This window comes from Meles meles, chromosome 4 (genome assembly GCF_922984935.1).
Source record: "Meles meles chromosome 4, mMelMel3.1 paternal haplotype, whole genome shotgun sequence".
Lineage (NCBI taxonomy): Eukaryota > Metazoa > Chordata > Mammalia > Carnivora > Mustelidae > Meles > Meles meles.
Window position 1 is genome coordinate 8,700,420 of NC_060069.1, and position 20,419 is coordinate 8,720,838.

The following is a 20,419-nucleotide window of genomic DNA, read 5'->3' on the forward strand; positions in this document are numbered from 1 at the left end:
AGATTCTCAACAAGATCCTAGCAAACAGGATCCAGCAGCACATTAAAAAGATTATCCACCATGACCAGGTGGGATTCATCCCTGGGTTGCAAGGTTGGTTCAACATTCGCAAATCAATCAATGTGATAGAACAAATCAATAAGAGAAGAGAGAAGAACCACATGGTCCTCTCAATTGATGCAGAAAAAGCATTTGACAAAATCCAGCATCCGTTCCTGATGAAAACGCTTCAAAGTATAGGGATAGAGGGAACATTCCTGAACTTCATAAAATCTCTCTATGAAAGCCCACAGCAAATATCATCCTCAGTGGGAAAAAGCCTGCAGCCTTCCCATTGAGATCAGGACCACGACAAGGATGCCCACTCTCACCACTCTTGTTCAACATAGTACTAGAAGTCCTAGCAACGGCAATCAGACAACAAAGAGAAATAAAAGGTATCCAAATTGGCAAGGAAGAAGTCAAACTCTCTCTCTTCGCAGATGACATGATTCTTTATAAGGAAAACCCCAAAGACTCCACCCCCAAATTACTAGAACTCATACAGCAATTCAGTAACGTGGCAGGTTACAAAGTCAATGTACAGAAATCAGTGGCTTTCTTATACACTAAGAATGAAAATACAGAAAGGCAAATTAGAGAATCGATTCCATTTACTATAGCACCAAGAACCATAAGATACCTGGGAATAAACCTAACCAAAGAGGTAAAGGACCTGTACTCGAGGAACTACAGAACACTCATGAAAGAAACTGAAGAAGACACAAAAAGATGGAAGACTGTTCCATGCTCTTGGATTGGAAGAATAAACATTGTTAAAATGTCTATACTGCCTAGAGCAATCTATACTTTTAACGCCATTCCGATCAAAATTCCACCGATATTTTTCAAAGAGCTGGAGCAAATAATCCTAAAATTTGTATGGAATCAGAAGAGACCCCGAATTGCTAAGGAAATGTTGAAAAACAAAAACAAAACTGGCGGCATCACGTTATCGGATTTCAAGCTTTACTACAAAGCTGTGATCACCAAGACAGCGTGGTACTGGCATAAAAACAGACACATTGACCAGTGGAACAGAGTGGAGAGCCCAGATATGGACCCTCAACTCTATGGTGAAATCATCTTCGACAAAACAGGAAAAAACATTCAATGGAAAAAAGACAGTCTCTTCAATAAATGGTGCTGGGAAAACTGGACAGCGATATGTAGAAGAATGAAACTCGACCATTCTCTTACACCGTACACAAAGATAAACTCGAAATGGATAAAAGACCTCAATGTGAGACAGGAATCTATCAGAATCCTAGAGGAGAACATAGGCAGTAACCTCTTCGATATCAGCCACAGCAACTTCTTTCAAGATATGTCTCCAAAGGCCAAGGAAACAAAAGCGAAAATGAACTTTTGGGACTTCATCAAGATCAAAAGCTTCTGCACAGCAAAGGAAACAGTCAACAAAACAAAAAGGCAACCCATGGAATGGGAGAAGATATTTGCAAATGACAGTACAGACAAAAGATTTATATCTAGGATCTATAAAGAACTTCTCAAACTCAACACACCCAAAACAGATAATCATATCAAAAAATGGGCAGAAGATATGAACAGACACTTCTCCAACGAAGACATACAAATGGCTATCAGACACATGAAAAAATGTTCATCATCACTAGCCATCAGGGAGATTCAAAAAAAAGGATCACATAAAAAGATGCATTCTATAATAATCTCAATGAATTCCTGATGGATTTTTCTATCATTCAGTTATAAACTTAACAGAGAGAAAATAAACCAATTAAAACACTATAGCAGTTGGGGGAGCGCCTGGGCGCCTCAGTCAGTTAAGTGCTTGCCTTCTGCTCAGGTCATGATCCCAGGGTCTTGGGATCAAGCCCTACCTGGGCTCCCTGCTCAGTGGAAAGCCTGCTTCTACCTCTCCCTGCTGCTCCCCCTGTTTGTGCTCTCTCTGTCAAATAAATAAAAAACCTTAAAAAAAAAATAAAAACTACGATAGGGGTGGATTATTGAATCTGTATAAGACAATGAATGTTAGCTGAACCTGTGGTAATCTTTTCACAATATATGCAAATCAAAGCATCAAGCTATATGCCCTAAATTTATACAATGATGCATGCCAATTATTTCTCAACACAACTAGAAAAAAAAGTACTAGGGATGATGGACAGAGGTAAACAAGAAAGTTAGGGAAGGGGGCAGATGATAAAGGTAACAAGAATGGCAAAATGACAAATGTGTGAAACTGGGTGATGGAGATAGAAAGGTTCATTATATTATTCTCTAAGAAAAAAAAATTAAGCCACTAGATCACAAGTAATTTCGTGCAGTACTTCTTAAAGCATGATATAGAGACCAACAGCATCAGTATCACTTGGAATTGTTAGAGAAGTATATTCTCAGTCCTCCACCCCAGAACCACTGAATCAGAAACAGTGGGCAGCAGGGCGAGTGGAGGAGGTTAGCCAATCACATTTTCATGAGCCCTCCAAATGATCCTCTTAGATGTTCAAGTCTGAAGTACTACTAGTTAAGTATAACTTTCTTAGAACCATACATGTTAGCCTCACCTGTACTGACATGTCACTTGGTTTACTAGAACGATTCAAGACAGCCACACAGCGACTAAATGCCTCCTGTAACACCTGGAGAAAGAAAGAATCAGTCATTAATTCTACATTTGGACTTGAAGTCAGAAAAGCCTTTTCTTGTAGGAATAAAATATTAAAAATCTTTTCATATTAGATACTTGGTAAATAAAGGTGTTTTGCTTCATTAACATTTGTTAAATAAACAAAGGATTACCATAAGTTTCTTTTTAAACGTTCCCAATAAGCTTGTTTGTAAGCTGCAAGTTTACCAATCTTGAATCCAATACTCTCCCATTCATATTATGAAATAAAGTTCCATTCTATTTTTAATTCTGACACTAGACTATGGAGACTATAGCATGTTATTTGCTGGAATAAATTAAAATTAAGAAATTATATCAATTTTACTTATACTTGGTGAATTCTCTATTGCCAAAAGTCATACGATGTGCCTGAATGAGCTTGAAGTGTAGCACGGAGGACATTCCACATTACCTCAATTCCATTCTCCCTTCTGAGCTCTTCAGCATTGAGGGCTGAGCAGTTGACAGTATGGAAAGCCAGCTCTGTAGCAGCAGGCAAGAGTGGTGAGTCTTTTGAGAAAAGGAGGTCATCTGAAGTTTCCATTGTTATAGTCCTAATCAGCATGGGGTATCCTGCATATTTATAAGGCTGTAAATCTGAAATAATCAACGGTTAGTGTTGGAAAATGGCAAACAAAAACTGACTGTCACGGTTTTAAGTTAATTCTGACACTATTTTTAATTATGTTCCCTTAAAGAAAATGACAAAACATCTGACATTTTAAATGTCTCCTAATTCTAGTTCATGAAAAGAAATTAAAATGGTATAAATCTCTTGGATCTTTCTTTTTCTAGCACACTTGTTTGGCTCATTTCTCCAAAATGCTTCCACCAAAAATAGAGTATTTTCTGATAAATTTACTGAACTTAAGTATGTAGTGGTTTTGATCCTTCACAAAATATCTACTTTTTACGTTGTCCATGGGATCTTTGTAACTTTTCACTTGATCACAGCCAGCACAGACAAATCAGGATCCCACACCAGAATTAATTAGGTATAAATCCCCTTTGGGTAAGTGGGATACACAGCCTGAAAAAACATTATGACCTTGATAACAAACAAATGGTGAGCCACAACTACCACTCTTATATAGCTGTTAGCCATTAAAACACAACCAATGGTTTGAAAATGACTTCTTTAAACTCATTCTTTTTTTTTTTTTAAAGATTTTATTTATTTATTTGACAGACAGAGATCACAAATAGGCAGAGAAGCAGGCAGAGAGAGAGGAGGAAGCAGGCTCCCCGCTGAGCAGAGAACCTGATGTGGGACTCGATCCCAGGACCCTGGGATTATGACCTGAGCCGAAGGCAGAGGCTTTAACCCACTGAGCCACCCAGGCGCCCCTTTAAACTCATTCTTATTAGTGGTAAATGTGATATAGCTAAATGTGTTCTGTTCAACTCATGCAAAAGTGAATCAATTAATCACTGCTCTCAAACTGCTAGATCCCCATGCTGTCCCCTCCAATAGTAAAACTGCAAGCCCACTTGTCCTGAATTACCCAACAGTCCTGCTTATGTCAACTCCCCACTGTCCTCCCTTCCTTCTCTCCTAACATCATCCTACAGAGCAAATGGGTCTCCCACATGGCACTTCAAGCCATTCAGTTCCCAGGCCAAAGGATACCTGCTGTCTTGAACCTAACTTCCCATCTCTAACAAAGCCTTTAAAGTTTACAACATGCTCCTGGCTTTGTAGGCGCTATTGTTATTGCAAATGACCCTGCAAACATGCCGGAAATTCCCAATAACCCTGTATGCTGAAATCATACCTATTTCTTCTAAAACAGTGTTTTTCAAACTATACAACAGGATCAGAGAGGTTTTTTTTGTTTTGTTTTGTTTTGTTTTTTAAGATTTTTTGATTTATTTGACTGAGAGAGAGAGAGAGACAGCATGAGCAAGGGCAGTGGCAGAGGGAGGAGAAGCAGGTCCCCCACTGGGCAGGGAGCCCCATGCAGGGCTTGATCCCAGGGCTCTGGGATCATGACCTGAGTCGAAGGCAGACACTTAACTGAGTCATCTGGGGCCCCAGGATCAGAAAGTTTTGAGAGCTACTACAGGAAATGAGAAGTATGAGAGAAGCATATGATCATGTGAAAAGTTTCTGTTGCGTTTGAAAGACCAGACCAGCCTTTAGAAGCTTTTAAAGTTATAACAGGCGCAGTCTTGTACATGTGATTTGTGATTTAAGAACAACATGAAATGATCCTTAAATTCCAGATCCATTACAGATCTTCTTTAATGTTTGCTGCTTAATGGCTAAACACAAAAAACTACCCAAGTACCTCCACAAAACACAAATGTCCTTCAGGAAAGAAAAATGAAAATTTGCTGGAAATGTAAAATATTGAAAAACATAGGCAGGAAGTACAAAGTATAATAAAACAACATTTTGGGCCCTCTGACAGAAAACTACTCTTTTACTATATCTGAAATGCAATTCTAAGAATCTTTTGCAATAATAACTCTAAATCTATTGAAATATGCTACAGAAACAAGTAACCTGATAGAGTTAAATGGAAGGTAAACTAAAATTTGAGATTAACATATGCCTTACCTTCCTTATGACGGTTGAAGAGGATGCTCTGTGTTTTCAGAATTAAAATTATATTCTCTGGATCTGGTCCATCCACTATTTTTGCTGATTTGGTACATAAAAATTCATATGCTTTATTTACTTTTTCAAACATATCCTGTAATACGACCAAAGATAATTAACTTTTAGTTTGGAACATCTCAAACCACAACTTCAACAGAACACAGCTGGTTTGTATTTTACCAGCAACTTCTTTAGTTATTATTTTGTTTTTTTTTTTACATTAAGGAACTCATTCCAATTGTAATCTAGCTGGTATACCTGGAAGGTGAAATTTTCTCTCTTCTGCCCCCAAATAGCTTTTTATTGATCTTAATACCATTACTAAAAAACTCTTCACTGGATTTATACCCACATTGAATTCATACACACTAAAGACAGTTTCTAAGCTATTATAAAGACAGTTATAATAGAAGAGATACTATTTAATGAGTACTACAACAGGCATTATACTGAATATGCTTTACAAACATTATCTCATTAAAGCCTCCAAACAGTCACATGAGGTGTGTACAGTTATATCCTCATTTTTTAGATGTTAAATAACTTGTCTAAGATCACAAAGCCAACTGGTGATGAGCTAAGACTTACACTCAGGTCTGACTCCTAAATCCATTCTCTTAAACTGTTCTAACACTGTATTATGTTCCTTGATCTACATGTTGGTTCTTGTGTCGGGGTCATGTTTTATTATTATAGCTTTAGAGAGTATTTTAACATCTGGTTGGTTAAGTCTAGAAATTTAACACTGATTTCAAAAATTTCTTCCTACTTTGATTGTTTTCTCTCCCAGATGAATCTGCATTGCTATCCATTTCTCAAAAAATTCCGTTTTTGATTAAACAGTCTCAAATATATAAAAGCATTATCTTTTCAATACCAAGTCTTCCCAATTAGGAATACTATCTCTAATAAAAAAAAAATTAACCTTGAAATCAGTGAAAATTACTCCAAGTTTCTAGCAATAAACTACCAGTCTTAGTTACAGAAGTTACTGTGTGATTTCATCTTTTATGAATCTTTCTCGATATTTTAGTAAGAAGCTGGAAGAGGCAGGATCAGGAAACGCTGACACCTGTTAACTTCAAGTCTGATCCAAATTTTCTACTTTTTCAGGTGTCATTAGAAAAAAAAAATTACCCAGAGCACTTCGTATGGCAATAACATCACCTACAAATGAATTAAGTTCATCCACACTCCTGATGTTCAATTATTTCTACAACTGTCCATTAGTGTTAATTCTCAGATGGGAGAAAATATCCAGAAGTTCTGAGTCACAAGGACAGTCCTTTTGGTAAACTGAGGGAGGACCATTCATGCAGAAACCATGAGCATGTGGGCTAAAAGTTAATTTACCGTAACACTGGGCATTATATTATGAGGCAGATACGAGAAGAGGGAGTAAGTATATCTTTTGTCCATCTACCATAATAATAGAGCCAAAGAAAGTCAATCAGAAAGTCCTAACTCCAAAGGCAGTACATACCCTCCCTTCCGGATTCTTATCAGGGTGGTACTTTTGTGCAAGTCTGAAGTAAGCTTTTCTAATCTTGCTCTCATCATGCCTGTTAAACAACAAAATTATTTCTTTTTAACAGAGTAAGGTGCAAGAAAAAATTTTATATCATTATTTAAAACAATACTGTAAGAACCTTACTTTTACTGTATATGATCATAAATTAGGCATCAAATTAAACCCAGCAAGAGTCAAGAAAGAATATTCTTTATGTTAACTTTACATCTAAAAGATAAAACCTCAATGTTCCCTATGGAAAGTTATCAATCACTTCAAATTACAAAACCATATTTGAAAAACTAAAGTATGTTTTTTTAAACCAATTTTTCAAAATGACACTTCAAACTCTGTAATATTAAGTAATTTTAACTATCAGCCTTGCCAAAAATACACAAATTCAGTCTATACTTGAGGAAATGTCCTATAAACCATTTTTCTCTAATATTATCTATTCTATTACAAAATCATCCCTAATAAATTAGTGAAGTAAACATGCATTCTTACACATCTGTCACTTAGTGACCTAAACATACTGCTACCAAGTCTCTTTCTCATGTATAACACAAACTGTAAGAGGAAAGGTGGGAAGATGAGTATCTGAGTATCCACCATGTGTCAGGTACAGTGCAGGTGTTTTGCGACCTTACTTCAATTAACAGACAGTGAAGGCTTACCAGCAAGGACAGAGAAGTGTTAATTTTGCTAATAAATTTGCAGTAAATGATAATCACATGGGTACAGTTCCATATGGCTATTCCCATAGATGTATATATCAAATAAGCAAAAAAATTTAGAAGTTGTTGGTTTAAGAATTTCATCTTTGATATTAATATCCTAAGACAAGGCAGAAAGTTACTACTGTAATACTGAAAATAACTCACGGCCCCTGTCCTTGAGGGAGATTAAGCACTTCATAAGCATCATCTATTGACATCGTAGGTGGCTTCTTTTCTACTTCCTTCTTCCAGGCATCAAGTGTATCTTTTAGAAGCTTAACCTTAAAGACAGAGGATTAAAATTTGTATCGCTTAAAGTAAAACTACTTCTGAATGTATTTTTAAGTTACAGAATTCTAATGCTATAGCTATATATATTTAAACTGACATTTCTAGGCTATCCAATTATTACAATTATTGAAATACGAATAATCAAAATCACCTTCTTGGCACTGCTAAACAGAGAGCAAGGTATCTACTATAGGGCTACATCTCTCTCTTTATCTTGTATCACCAGAAGGAGAGAGGGAATCTCAAGCCAGATCCACGACAAGCACAGAGCCTGATGCAGGGCTTGATCTCTTAAGCCTGAGATCATGACCTGAGCCAAAATCAAGAGTTGGACACTTTACCGACTGAACGACCCAGACAACCCTCTTATGTGAAATATTTATTCTCTGCCAATTTTTAGGTCTTTATTTTTAATTGTTAAACATTCAGGAAGTACAGAAAAATGTGAAACTAGTAGATGATACACGGCAGTAAGAAAGAAAGCAGTCTATGGTGGCATGCTTCTCCAGGTGATCTCATGTAATTCCCCGTAAGCTGGCATTCAAACAAATCTAAGGGATAGTAAAAACAAGGGAGTCTGGGTAGCAGGTCAGAAGAAGAAAGCTAGTATTTATGCATGTCTCTATGCCAAGGAGCTAGGTGCTTTACAGACTCTAGCACTGTAGCAGACTTAATTCTTTTATAAAATTTCAATAATACATTCAAAAACCATTCAGATTCTGAGCTATAGCTAAATGTTTCTCACTTAAGAAGTGATGGAACTGGATTCAAACCTAGGTCTCACTAAAAAACCCATATTCCTCTATTACTTCGTGCTGAATCCAGACCAAGTGGCAGAGACACCTGTCTTCATCTGGTTGCAGGACTGTAAAGAGGCAGTGTCTACTGGTATAAAGAGAACTGTTCTGAGATCTTTTGTTGGTAAGGATGATGGCATAACCTCTGCTACAGTAACAAACCAACATGGGCACCCAGGCTTCATTCCAAGCTTCCAGTAGATATTCAGGGGCTCAAGTTAGAGAGTTCCTAAGGGCAGTGCTATATAAATCAGCAGGTCTCAGTACCTCCTACGTGTGCCAGGAATTATGCTATTTTTTAATATGAGTTCTCAATTTGCCCAACCACATGAGATAGTTATTATTAGTAATAGTAGTACTATTACCATAACTGAGGCCTAGAGGAATCAAGCAATGTTAATGGCCCAACTGAGTCTCAATCCCAGACTGCCTAACTCTAATATCTGTGAGCTTACTCAGTCTGCTATAAAGACAAGTTTCCACCAAGCCATTAAAGTTTATGATTGTTTATATATACGGAATTATGTTTATATTTATCAAAAAGATAACGATTGTAAAGTTCTTAATAATTTCTCAAAAAGTTATCTTTCAGTTTGAGATTTACCCAAATATATTAAACTACACTCAGATAGTGGAGTGCTTAAGGAAGGGGGAACACTTAAGGAAGCTATAATCCTTATCAGAGGAGGAAGAAATATCCAGAAGTGATTAGAGGCTATTTTTACAGTTTGAGAAGGCACAAAATAATCTACTGACTTACTGGATCTTTAATGGGCCAATCAGGAAATCGGAGTGTATCACAAAGTTGTTTGAGGTAATAAATATTACAAAATAGTTCATTTTCTAGTTGTGGATAGTTGATTACTGGGATGGGACAATACTGATAAAGTGCTCTTGTGTTACTCTGAAGACGTGGTGTGAAATCAGCAAGATGGGCAGCAATCTTCTCTATCATGAGGCGCCTGCAATTACAAAAATCTCCAAGCATTATGAGGGTTATTTTAGTGGGGGGAAAAAAAAAAGGTTAAGACGGGTAATCACGCACGATAATAACATGGATCTTCTTTAGAATAATTCAATTATTGGCCTAAAATTAAGTGTTTATGTTACTGAGGGCATTCTAAAGTTATTGTGCAAAAATCCTCAATCGATATAAACCTATTTGTAGTACTTATCTATAAACACAACCATAGAACAAAAGGCCGATACTCCCAGTCCTTTCAAAAATCAGTCATTAGAAGGTCACATGGTATGGCATCTGCATACCTCATACAACGCATGAGGGCGTAACCAGGGGACTAAGTTTCCCAGCACCCCAAAGAAACCCACTACATGGTATTTATTTTAGTTAACAATCTGGGCTCTGACCCTCAGTTCAGTAAAAACGTGATGTGATTTGTACACAGACAGCTGTGTCTTTTAGACAGGGACTCATATTAACCAATCAGAGGAGAAAAATATTAGATAGAAAAACTGTTGTAAGACTTCTCATATTCCTATACATTTGTACCCAGTGAAAAACAGGACTGTCATACAGAACATATTCAGGTTGGTGCCTAGCACATGCCAAGTCCACGGGTCAACCAAGCCGAACGATAAACAGCAAGTGGCACTGTGAGTGTGAAGTTAGCCAAGGGAGTGCATAACTGACTCAGAAGATCAACTGCCTCCCATCTAGCTAAGAGGACTCAGTGGCCTTGACGTTTGATCTATGAAGTGTAAACTCTTTTCCAGAGCCTGTCTGGACGCTGACAACTGCTTCTGTGCCTCTACTTTTTCTTTTCCTCTTAAAGGACATTCTTTGGGAATGCTAACTTCCATATTACGGTCAAAATAAGCTGACTAGGGGGCCTCATTCTATAATGATTTGGGCTTATCTTTGGTGCGATCCATTCTACACAGGCATAGTTTTTAATTAGTGGAGTACGATTCTATTTCCAAATACCAAGGAGGCATGTCTTGAATTTATCTCCATATTATTCCTCATACATACTGCCTAAAATTCTACCAGTTCTATAAACTGGTTTAAGAATCACCAGTGGTTAACAGACTCTACCCTTTTATAAAGCTCTATTAAGGTAAAAGTAACTTTGTCAAATCATGTTAGAATAGAAAAAAGCTTACAGCCCAGTCTTATCAAACTCATCACCAATTTGGCACCAATGACTACTACAGCTTAGATCATGTAGCTAGTTAAAACGGTTCTTTTAACAGAAGTCAAACCAGATGGCAAAATGCACAGATTTTGAGTATAAAATGCAGTCAATGGGCTATTTACCTCATTTCACTGCTCCAGATTGCTTCTGGAGTATCAAATTCTCCTAGAAAAATCTCAGAAAACTTTTCAGGTTCGTAATTTTCTAAGTAACAAACCATTGCTTCTGGAAGGATGTGCCCAAGTATACTTCTCTGAAAAATATCTTGTCCTTTTGTCTTTAAAACAAAACAAGACATAGAAACACTAAAGTTATCGTTCAATTTTCTAATAAATGAATTAGGGTTAGAGAACATTTTAAGAAAACAACTGGAACAAACTGCTTTTATGCTTTGGAAATTAAGATGAAAACATGGCAAAATGTGAAGGGGAAGATGTCTGTTATTAACTGGCTTTGGCATGAGCTGCCAAGATAGAATTAACATTTGCTGGGCCTCCAGCAGTCAGGTGTCAGATGCTGCCAATGTTACTTAGGACAACTGGCTTAGCTCCAGAGGAATGGAAAACACAAGGAGAAGATCCCACTAAAGATTTACATCAATTCTGTGTTATGCTGCTGGTTACAATTTTTACCTGTACCTGCTTCTGTTTTCAAAAACAAGTAAGTCCAGAAAATCAACATCTTAAAAAGTCTGTCCTCATGAAGTATGGCTATTTAGATGGAGAATATCTACTCAAAGTAATTATAATTAACTATTTTAAGGACTTCATATTCTCTGGCTGGCCAAATGTAATCAGGATAATGACCATACTTTATCATACTGAATTTTAAAACCCATTTCTTTACCTGATAGAAATAAAATCGTAAGGACTAGAAATAATTTTCTTTTCTCCTTCTAGGCAAATTGAGAATGTTTTATTTCTCTAGGATCTGACAAAGACAAAGAAAAAACCCAGACATAGTTTTACCACCTAGTGCCAGGACAAATTAGATGATGAATACTTCCAGGCTTTTGGCTAATAAAAGTCATAAATTCACTAGCCGTTAAATTTTAGGATGAAGAAATGCTTGCTTTGTTCTTTAGACTACTATTATTTGGTAATTCCTGCACCCAGAGTTTTGTCACACAGTTTATTCAAAATATTGTTAGGTGAAATGATGTATCATTTCTCATGTTATAAAAATTTGGAAAAAAGATTACATAAGCATTAACTGCACAAAAAAGAACGCTCAAGAATGCCTAATGCTACAGTACAGTGGTAGCATTAAAAGCAATTTTTAAAAAAACTTTAATATTGTCATTTTCTATTTGTATAAAACTGTGGAGATCATATTGCCATGGCCATCTCTTTAATAGCATTAGACAGATTATTTCCAGGGCTTCACTGGCTTCTCTAGAAAACATGCAGTTTGAACTAGTATCCACTGTTAAAGTGGCATAAACATTCCTTGATTAGTCTCCTCAACAGTGGTCTGGTTTTGGTTTATTCTTATGCTCTCAATAAGATCTGAAAATCAATGCTCCATGAAAACCCTAACAAAATTTGAAACATCTTTTGGTTATGTTTTGACAAAAAATATAAGATTTCAGATCGCAAAAGCTATCTGGATGAGTCTTATCTTTTTTGGATTCCTATTTTTCTTCCCCAATAAAATGGAAGGACACTTGAGAGCACCCGAAAAATTAAGCAGCTTCAAAAAAGAAACTTGGCACTTCTGCCACCTTGTGATCTGAACAAAAAGAGGACTGATGTCTTAACTAAATTTTAGCTGATTATATGAGATTCAGTTATATACTCAAGTATTTATGAAAATATTAATCTAAATTTCACACAAAGGGAACAAGTTATAGTCACAGTGTCAAGTTATAATTCACATCTAAAATTTCAATGTTAAGTCTAATGGGCAACATTTATTTTCATTAAAAAAATTACCTTATGACTTTCTATGTACAAGGTAACACGAGGAATGTGAATAATGAGTAAAACAGTACCTGCCCTCAAGTGCTTACATTCTAGTAAACATACACAGCTCGGGGAACTTAAGTGCCAAGATAGCTTATCCAGCGTTAAGTTATATATTCAGAGGATTAATCTGGCTTACCTCCTCTGACTTGAAAGCCTGTTTGGTATGCGTATACCTCAAAAATCTAGGAAAAAAAAGACCTGTCAGACATAGGAACTGATTTAAATTAAGTAACCTTAGCTTTCTAAAGATCAGATTTTTTTATAGATAAATAAAAGCCGCAAAATACATATTTCTAAATTGTTTAATTTCTAATTAAGGGAAAAATATAATGAATTAGGAAGATTTTAAAATTCTAGTCATAGTAAGATTATGTAATGATATGAAAAATCACCCAATTTGAAGAAAAACCAAAATGTAAAACTGTATGTGTAGTATGAGTATAGTTATATTAAAGACATCTTATTAGAATTGTATGTATTATAAAAGATGGTGACAAATTCTTCGGTTAGATATGGTAAAGTGGTGTAATTCTGAGGTATTTTTTATTCACTCTAAATGCTAAATTTTCAGACATATGGTTAAACAGCTTTTATAATGATAACTTAACAAAACCAATGATGTACTCACAAAAATAATAAATTTTAAAAAATCTATCCCTCTACATTTCAAATAACTTTAAGATTACCTTTAAAGTTCTTACCGAGCAATAGGAAGCACATTGGAACCTGTATACATCATGATAAAGAAAAATACTCCACTAAGATAAAGACGAGGTAACTGTGGGTTATCTTGCATGATATGGTGTAACAAAATCGCAACCTTCTCAACAAGGATAGGGTCAAAGGTCAGCAGTAGCTAAAAAAATAAATTGCTTTTGTTACTGGATTATTAAAAAAAACTTGCAACAACATCATTGACTTTAGGAGTATGTATTTCATGTGCTGAAGTTATAGTTTCCTTTCTGTGAGTTATAAAATAAAAACTGTGGGATTTAGTAACTCTGTCTACCAGACTGAATAGATGTGAAAATTAGTTCATTTTACAACTTAATGCACAGACAGTAAGTAAAACATTGAGAACTGATTAAAACTTATTCAGAAAAGGCCCAAAGACATGGGAAGCTATGTTATCATTACAGATAAAACTGTTTTCTTATGCAGGATTCTTTCAGAGTAGACTTCTTTGTTAATGACAAAATAAAAAGGAAAAGTAGCTATGCTTTGGGTTAGTTTCAGAACATGAAGCGTTCCCTGAAGACTACCTGAGAACTCAAGGAGCAGAGAACTATCAGTGCACACTAACAGCACTGAAAAATAGATGTCCAAGTGCAGGTAGAGGGCAAACAGGTAACCGGATACTAGTAGTACTTCTACTGCCAGAAAGTACCAAGAGAGGAAGTCTCTTAGAAATTTGAGCTTAGAGTACTGAAGAGAGCACCTGGGACCACCACAATGAATCCAGGCTATTAAAAAATCATACAGAGCTGCTATGAATAAACACTTGACAAAGATATTTGGTAAGTTTTATCTTAATATAGGTAGCATCTCAATTTTCTATAAACACTTCATAAGAATCCCCAACATTGGGTCAAATTCTACCAGTAAAAAACTGCAGTAATGAGTAAACTCTGCCTCATATTAGGAGGTCAAAGTTGTAGACTCTGTTCTAAGACTGAATTGCTATATGTCTTTAAGCAAATAATTTGGATTTCTCTGTGTTTTGGTGTCTTTACCTTTTCAATGAGTTATTTAGATTGAGTGTTTAGTACTATGCCATATTTTATAAAGGAAAAACTGAGATACAGTAGCACAGGGTTTTCCCTAGTTTAATAGCAGTTGTAGTTCAAGACTTGCTATCATTTTTAAAAAAATACAGGAATTAGGAGGCACAAACTCAGAATATTTGAAACTGACTATACCAGAAAACCTAGGACATTCACTCAGACACTCTCTAAAAATTCTGAAGATGTTACCAAAAAGGTCACGCCAGTGATTGCTCTTAAAGTCAAATGAAGTACAGAAATTAGTGACAACCAATGTAAATAACATGTTCCTAAAAACTACTATAGCTGCCTGTGTTTAGCAAGATTATAATCTCCCAGAATGTGGGAAATTGAGGAAAAACAAAAAGAGCTTCTAAAAAACATTTTTTGAACTCAGCATAAAAGATATAGGCAGTATATACTATTAAGAACAGATAGGCTGGGCGCCTATGTGGCTCAGTGGGTTAAGCCTCTGCCTTCAGGTCAGGTCATGATCCCAGAGTCCTGGGACTAAGCCCCGCATAAGGCTCCCTGCTCAGCCGGGAAACCTTTCCCTCTGCCTGCTACTCTCCCTACTTAGATTCGCTCTCTCTCTCATATAAATAAATAAACTCTTTAAAAATAAAAAAAAATTTTTAAAAGATGGACTCTTTCCCTCCAAAGCTTCACGTTACCCCAACCATATCTCTTAGAAGGTTTTTTTAGTCATTCTTTCCTGGCCTGAAATTCAACACTGTTTACATTTACCTCTTTCTTTCCAGCTTCCTAAGTCTTGGGAAAATACTTGGGAGAGGCAGGCCTTTACCTACATGTCCAGAATAGAAAACAAATCCTTCTCTCGTACCACCCCACATACACAGCCGTATAATGCTCCAGACCGGAGTGGGTAGTGGGTTCCAAGAAACAGTAATTACAGCACTCTTTCATTTAAGCAGTGAACAAAAGGTCCACAACAGAAAAGCATACAAATTTTGAGATGCTGATACACTTAAATAACAAGTTGCAGGGGTGGGGTGGGGGTGGGGGTTAAATAGGGCACTGTCACTGTTGTATTTCAGAGGACAGTTTTCATTATCAGTGACTTACACAGGCACTTGCATATCTATGAATGTAAAAATATACAAACTAAGTAATTCTCTCCCTTCTCACACCAATGTCCAGCTGATGTGTACAAATAGCAGAAGTTACTGCCATATACTTCAAAGTCACATCATGCGTGGTTAATACAAAAAACGAGATTTAGGGGTGCCTGGGTGGGTCAGTCAGTTAAGCATATACCTTCAGCGTAGGTCATGATCTCAGAGTCCTGGGATCAAGTCCCACATTGGGCTCCCCGCTCTCTGCCTCTCCCCCTGCTCATGTTCTCTCTCTCAAATAAATAAAATGTTTTAAAATAAATAAAGAGATTTAATGACAGGATATTTAACAGATAAGAGGGAACCACTGACCTAAAATCTCTGGGACCTGACTTATTTGGATTTAATGTGAATCTGAATAACATAATTCTAAAAAGCGGAATAATAAGGGGAAAAAAGACTTTAGTATATCCTATGTAATTCCAACTCAATGAGTTGGACAGGGTGCTATCCATGAAAACACTTAACTGAAAAGAGTAAAACTCTAAGGCAAGCTGGCAAGACTGCTATGATTATTTCTTGGAACACGGTGGACAATATGTCCACTTCTGTGGCCTACTGGTGTGCTTCCCAGAAGTCCTAACTTCAATGGTATGATTTGAAGACTGCATAATAAATAAAACCTTCTGAGAGTAATTCTGGAGTCTGGAAGCTTCCTATGTTTAGGTTCTTGGATAGACAATCTTCCATAGTATATTCAGAATATTGACTCAATTAGGACTAAGTGAAATAAATGTAAATCAGGGTTTAGGTTTTTTATAAGTGGAATACACTACAATAAAACAAAAACTAGGGCTCATGCCAAAACTGAATAAGGGAGAATGATTCTTAAAATACTGTTCCTAATTTGGTAACAGAAAGGTAACTCACCTGAATAATATGGGGAAGGCAAGCACTGTCTGACAGCAGTCTTTTTACTCTGGGTAAAGGACGAATGATGGCATTATCTTGATCCCTAGAAAATATTTTCTAAGGTCAACATTTAATATATTTATTAAAATTTGTATGTGCAGAGGATATGACATTCTACTAGGCATGAAGCATGTTACCTTACTTTTTTGTTAATGAAGACTAAGCTCTCATACAGCTGGGAACATGATTGGGTATTTTGGTTTAAATCTATTTGGCTGTTTAATATGACATCATTTCCTTCCATAAGATTTCCTTGAAAAACAGTGCCCTAGAAGAGCCAAAGACTCTTATTTATTATTTAATTGATTAAACTTGGTGTTGTCCAACACACTGTCAGAGGATATTTCCCCCCAAAGGGCATATCAAACTTTGTCACATAAATTTAAACCTTAACTACTCTCGGTATTTTCCACATATAGCTTTAATTTTAGTATTACCTTCCTTCTAAATGCTAACTGTGTGCTTTTGAGTCTGATCTGAATTTTAAAGATAACTGACACCATAAAAGCCTTAAGTGTTATGAAACTGATAATTTCTCAGTAACTTCCATCACAAAATGTCTCTAGTAGAGTAATAAACAAAATGATATATACGCAAATATTCTATAAATATCAAAAGTTCCATGCAAAAGTTATAATTATCATTGAATAACACATTCTCACCTTCACTTGTCAAGTGGGACAAGACAGGGGCCAAGACGTGGGCTTAGACTCAAGTTCTACACTAGGAGTGGCTAACCTGACAAAGAGCCAGTGGCACTCACCATTGGACTGCAGGAGACTGCACTATGTTTATTTCAAACGTTCACATCTGATTCACAGGAATGTGACAATTGTTACTGTTGCTAGAGTGCAGCTAGTAAGTCTCAATTTGATAACATTATTTGAAGTCTCCCAGAGAAAGCCACTTTTTAGTTACCTTTTCAATATATTTTGCAAATAATTTGTGTGTTTCAAAAGCTCCAAAACTCAAAAGCAGCATTCCCTCAATGTCACAAATTTAGTATCTTTGCTCTAAATCACCAGGGTTATCCCATGTTGCTACTGAGGAAGATCCCATACAAATGGAGAGAACAAGATATTTCAGAGTCCCTGTTAACCACGGAAATGTTCAATTACATTTTACCTGCTTGGAAAATATCCACACATTGTGATCAACATGTTCAGTATAAGGGTAGCAAGGTCAGTTTCATTTAGCACAGCCTGTCCACTGGCTAACAGACACCATTTAAGCTGAGGTATTGCCTGAAGTGGTCGCCATCCATCCATGCCTTGAGCCCAGCATCTGGTTTTTGCATTTAACATTCCTTTGGTCCATAATTCTTGCATCTAAATCAATGGAAGGAACCATTACTACCAACACAAACAAAGCAAAATGAGGTTTGCTAAGGTTTTCTATTTTGTAGTAAATACATGAATGACGGTAATAAACATCCAAGTTCACTATCAAAAAAAACCAAAAAACCAGTAACAAACTTTTGTTGACAAGTCTTCAGGAACCTGAAATAGGTTACTAATATAAGAAAATAACCATTGAGTTTGCCAACCTGCACAGCATAAAGAACAGTGGAAAGAATGAAAACAGTAGGCTGAGTGTAAAATGACCAAGATATATACAAGCAGAAGGCTTGGTCTTCTATAAAACCATCTTCAGCTAAATTCCAACTTAGCCTGGGAGGGCAAGAACAAATATCAGCAGATGTTAAGATGGAAATTGCCCCTGGATTGCACCGGAAATTTTCAATCAATTTCAGACTGCATATTAAAATTTACCTATTCATTCTATATAGAAGCATTATAGTTTGAAAAGCCTTAATATTTATAATATCTTATAATTATTAATGTAGCAATTGCTATTATTACTTTAAAATTCATTAAAAATCTAAGTGCTACCTCTGTAACAACAGCCTGTAAACAACAAGGTTTGAAGACAGGACTGTGTCTGTGTCTGCATGTGTGGTTCTTTATAACTGCAAGCCAGTTAATCCTTCATGTAGAAATTGCATGCCAGAGCTTCATCAGAAGCTGATGATAGTACTTCAAATCATAGTTTAAAAATACTCAACATCTCTTGCTATGTGTGCTAAGCAGGAGGGCCTAAGAAGAACAAAGACCATCACAGAAAGTTCCTCTAAAACACCAACCTCATGAAATCCATATGGGCCACTCCTTTCTTTGTCTGCATTGCCAAAGTACCATTCCTTTTCACTCTCTCTTTTCATATCTGGAGCAGCTTCGATTACATTGCTCTAAGTTTTAAAAAGATGTAGTTATTTTTCAAGATGGAAATCTAAGGGGGCAGATATCATAAAAAAGTAACACAGTACTAACTTTCTGAGTTTATACGCCCTTAAAAAAATCACCTACATTTCAGATGATCTTATCTTAAGAGTAAAGTATTAGATGTCCAACCGAGCAGTCCAAAAAAGCTATTTCCCTACTAACAGGCATTTGAAATAAATGGTTTCCTAAATTCACTTGGCAATCTAAACTAAATTCAAAGACATCTGCATTCCCTATGGTCATTTATAAATTCTCAGGCCAGTAAAATTTTAGTAGCAAAGAATATTACAAATAGCTATATAAATAAATATAACATTAACTTTAAACCACAATGCTGAAAACATCAAAGTTCTTTTGAGGGAAGAAAACTCCAACTAAAAATTTCAATAATCATCTGTGATCAAAGAGTTAAAAATACTAAAAGGAAAGTTTTTAATGCTTTTAAACACTTTCAATCTACTACCCTCACTACAGTAATTCTTATAATTTTATATATCGATGTTTATGAGAACCAAAGATAAGATTTTTATGTAGTTAGTATATTTTATTAAAACAGGTTTTTAACTACCCTCTTAATTACTACTTATGATTAGATTCGTATGGAGAGGCACAGCAAAGTGGTTAAGTGCTTGGAATCTGGGTTCTAACTCTGGCTCTGTTCCTTAATGGTTGGTCCTGGGTAATACACTTGGCTTCTCTGTCCTGCAGTTTTCTCTTCTATAAAATGGGAGGGCCACCAGGGAATTTAAAGAGTTAATATATCATGTATTCCAAAATAGTACCAGGTATACTGTCATGCTACAGAAGCATTACAATTACTATTATTTATACCTGATAATAGAAAATGCCATATTCTAAATACTCAAATAGCACTTTTGTACATAATTCAGCCAAAAACTAACATGGAACATCTCCTCGAACCAGGAGATTAAACAAAACCAAAACGTTAACACCAAAAAAATCACCAGTGAACTAGGTATGGATCTCTTCTACTAGTTAGGTACTGAAAGTTAGCTTTCAGTAGAGACCTGGAGCTCTATCCTCTTACTGTTTCAATAAGGCCTCCATATTTCTAAAGGCAAAATATATTCTCAGTGGCTGTCAATGCTGTAAGTTCTAATTACATAACTGACAAATTCAGTTTAAATCTTACAGATTGCATTGCCTCAAAATAAACCACATTAGAAATACAGTTACTTTAAAAGACAAAAGAGACACTTGAAAAATAAAACTGGATCAACACTATCCATTTGAGATTGTTCTTACGGTTATTTTAACTTTTACTGGCCACATTCAGGGCCACATATACTGACACGTTTTCATGTCAATTTTTAGGATTCTTTTTGTGAAATCTAGAGAAGCATACATACTTGCAGTGGTACTGTAGCTCGGCTCACGTGGAGATGTGCAAGGGTAAGCAAGTCCACAAGGATTCTAATTCCATTTGAATCCATGAGATCTTTAACATTTCTCTGGAAGGCAAAAACACTTTTATCTAACTGAAAATTTATCTTTCCAATAGGTACTATTACAAAAAGACTCTCAAAGAAGAAAACATTTAGGATCTCTTTGGAAAAGCTGACATACAA

The 20,419-nt window shown here is 36.0% G+C and overlaps 1 protein-coding gene across 3 annotated transcripts in view; it reads right to left on the reverse strand.

Moving 5' to 3' along the window:
* DNAJC13 (DnaJ heat shock protein family (Hsp40) member C13) overlaps positions 1–20,419 on the reverse strand; it is a 129,773-nt gene that overhangs the window by 33,979 nt on the left and 75,375 nt on the right. For all 3 annotated transcript variants that reach the window (XM_046001672.1, XM_046001673.1, XM_046001670.1), the window contains 13 exons: positions 20,201–20,302; positions 18,692–18,796; positions 17,674–17,876; positions 16,507–16,591; positions 13,439–13,593; positions 12,874–12,919; positions 10,893–11,047; positions 9,375–9,576; positions 7,692–7,807; positions 6,781–6,859; positions 5,256–5,391; positions 3,105–3,289; positions 2,589–2,663 (listed from right to left, as the gene is read on the reverse strand). In XM_046001672.1, the coding sequence (XP_045857628.1) occupies positions 2,589–2,663; positions 3,105–3,289; positions 5,256–5,391; positions 6,781–6,859; positions 7,692–7,807; positions 9,375–9,576; positions 10,893–11,047; positions 12,874–12,919; positions 13,439–13,593; positions 16,507–16,591; positions 17,674–17,876; positions 18,692–18,796; positions 20,201–20,302 (1,644 nt within the window). The remainder of the gene's footprint in view (positions 1–2,588; positions 2,664–3,104; positions 3,290–5,255; positions 5,392–6,780; positions 6,860–7,691; positions 7,808–9,374; positions 9,577–10,892; positions 11,048–12,873; positions 12,920–13,438; positions 13,594–16,506; positions 16,592–17,673; positions 17,877–18,691; positions 18,797–20,200; positions 20,303–20,419) is intronic.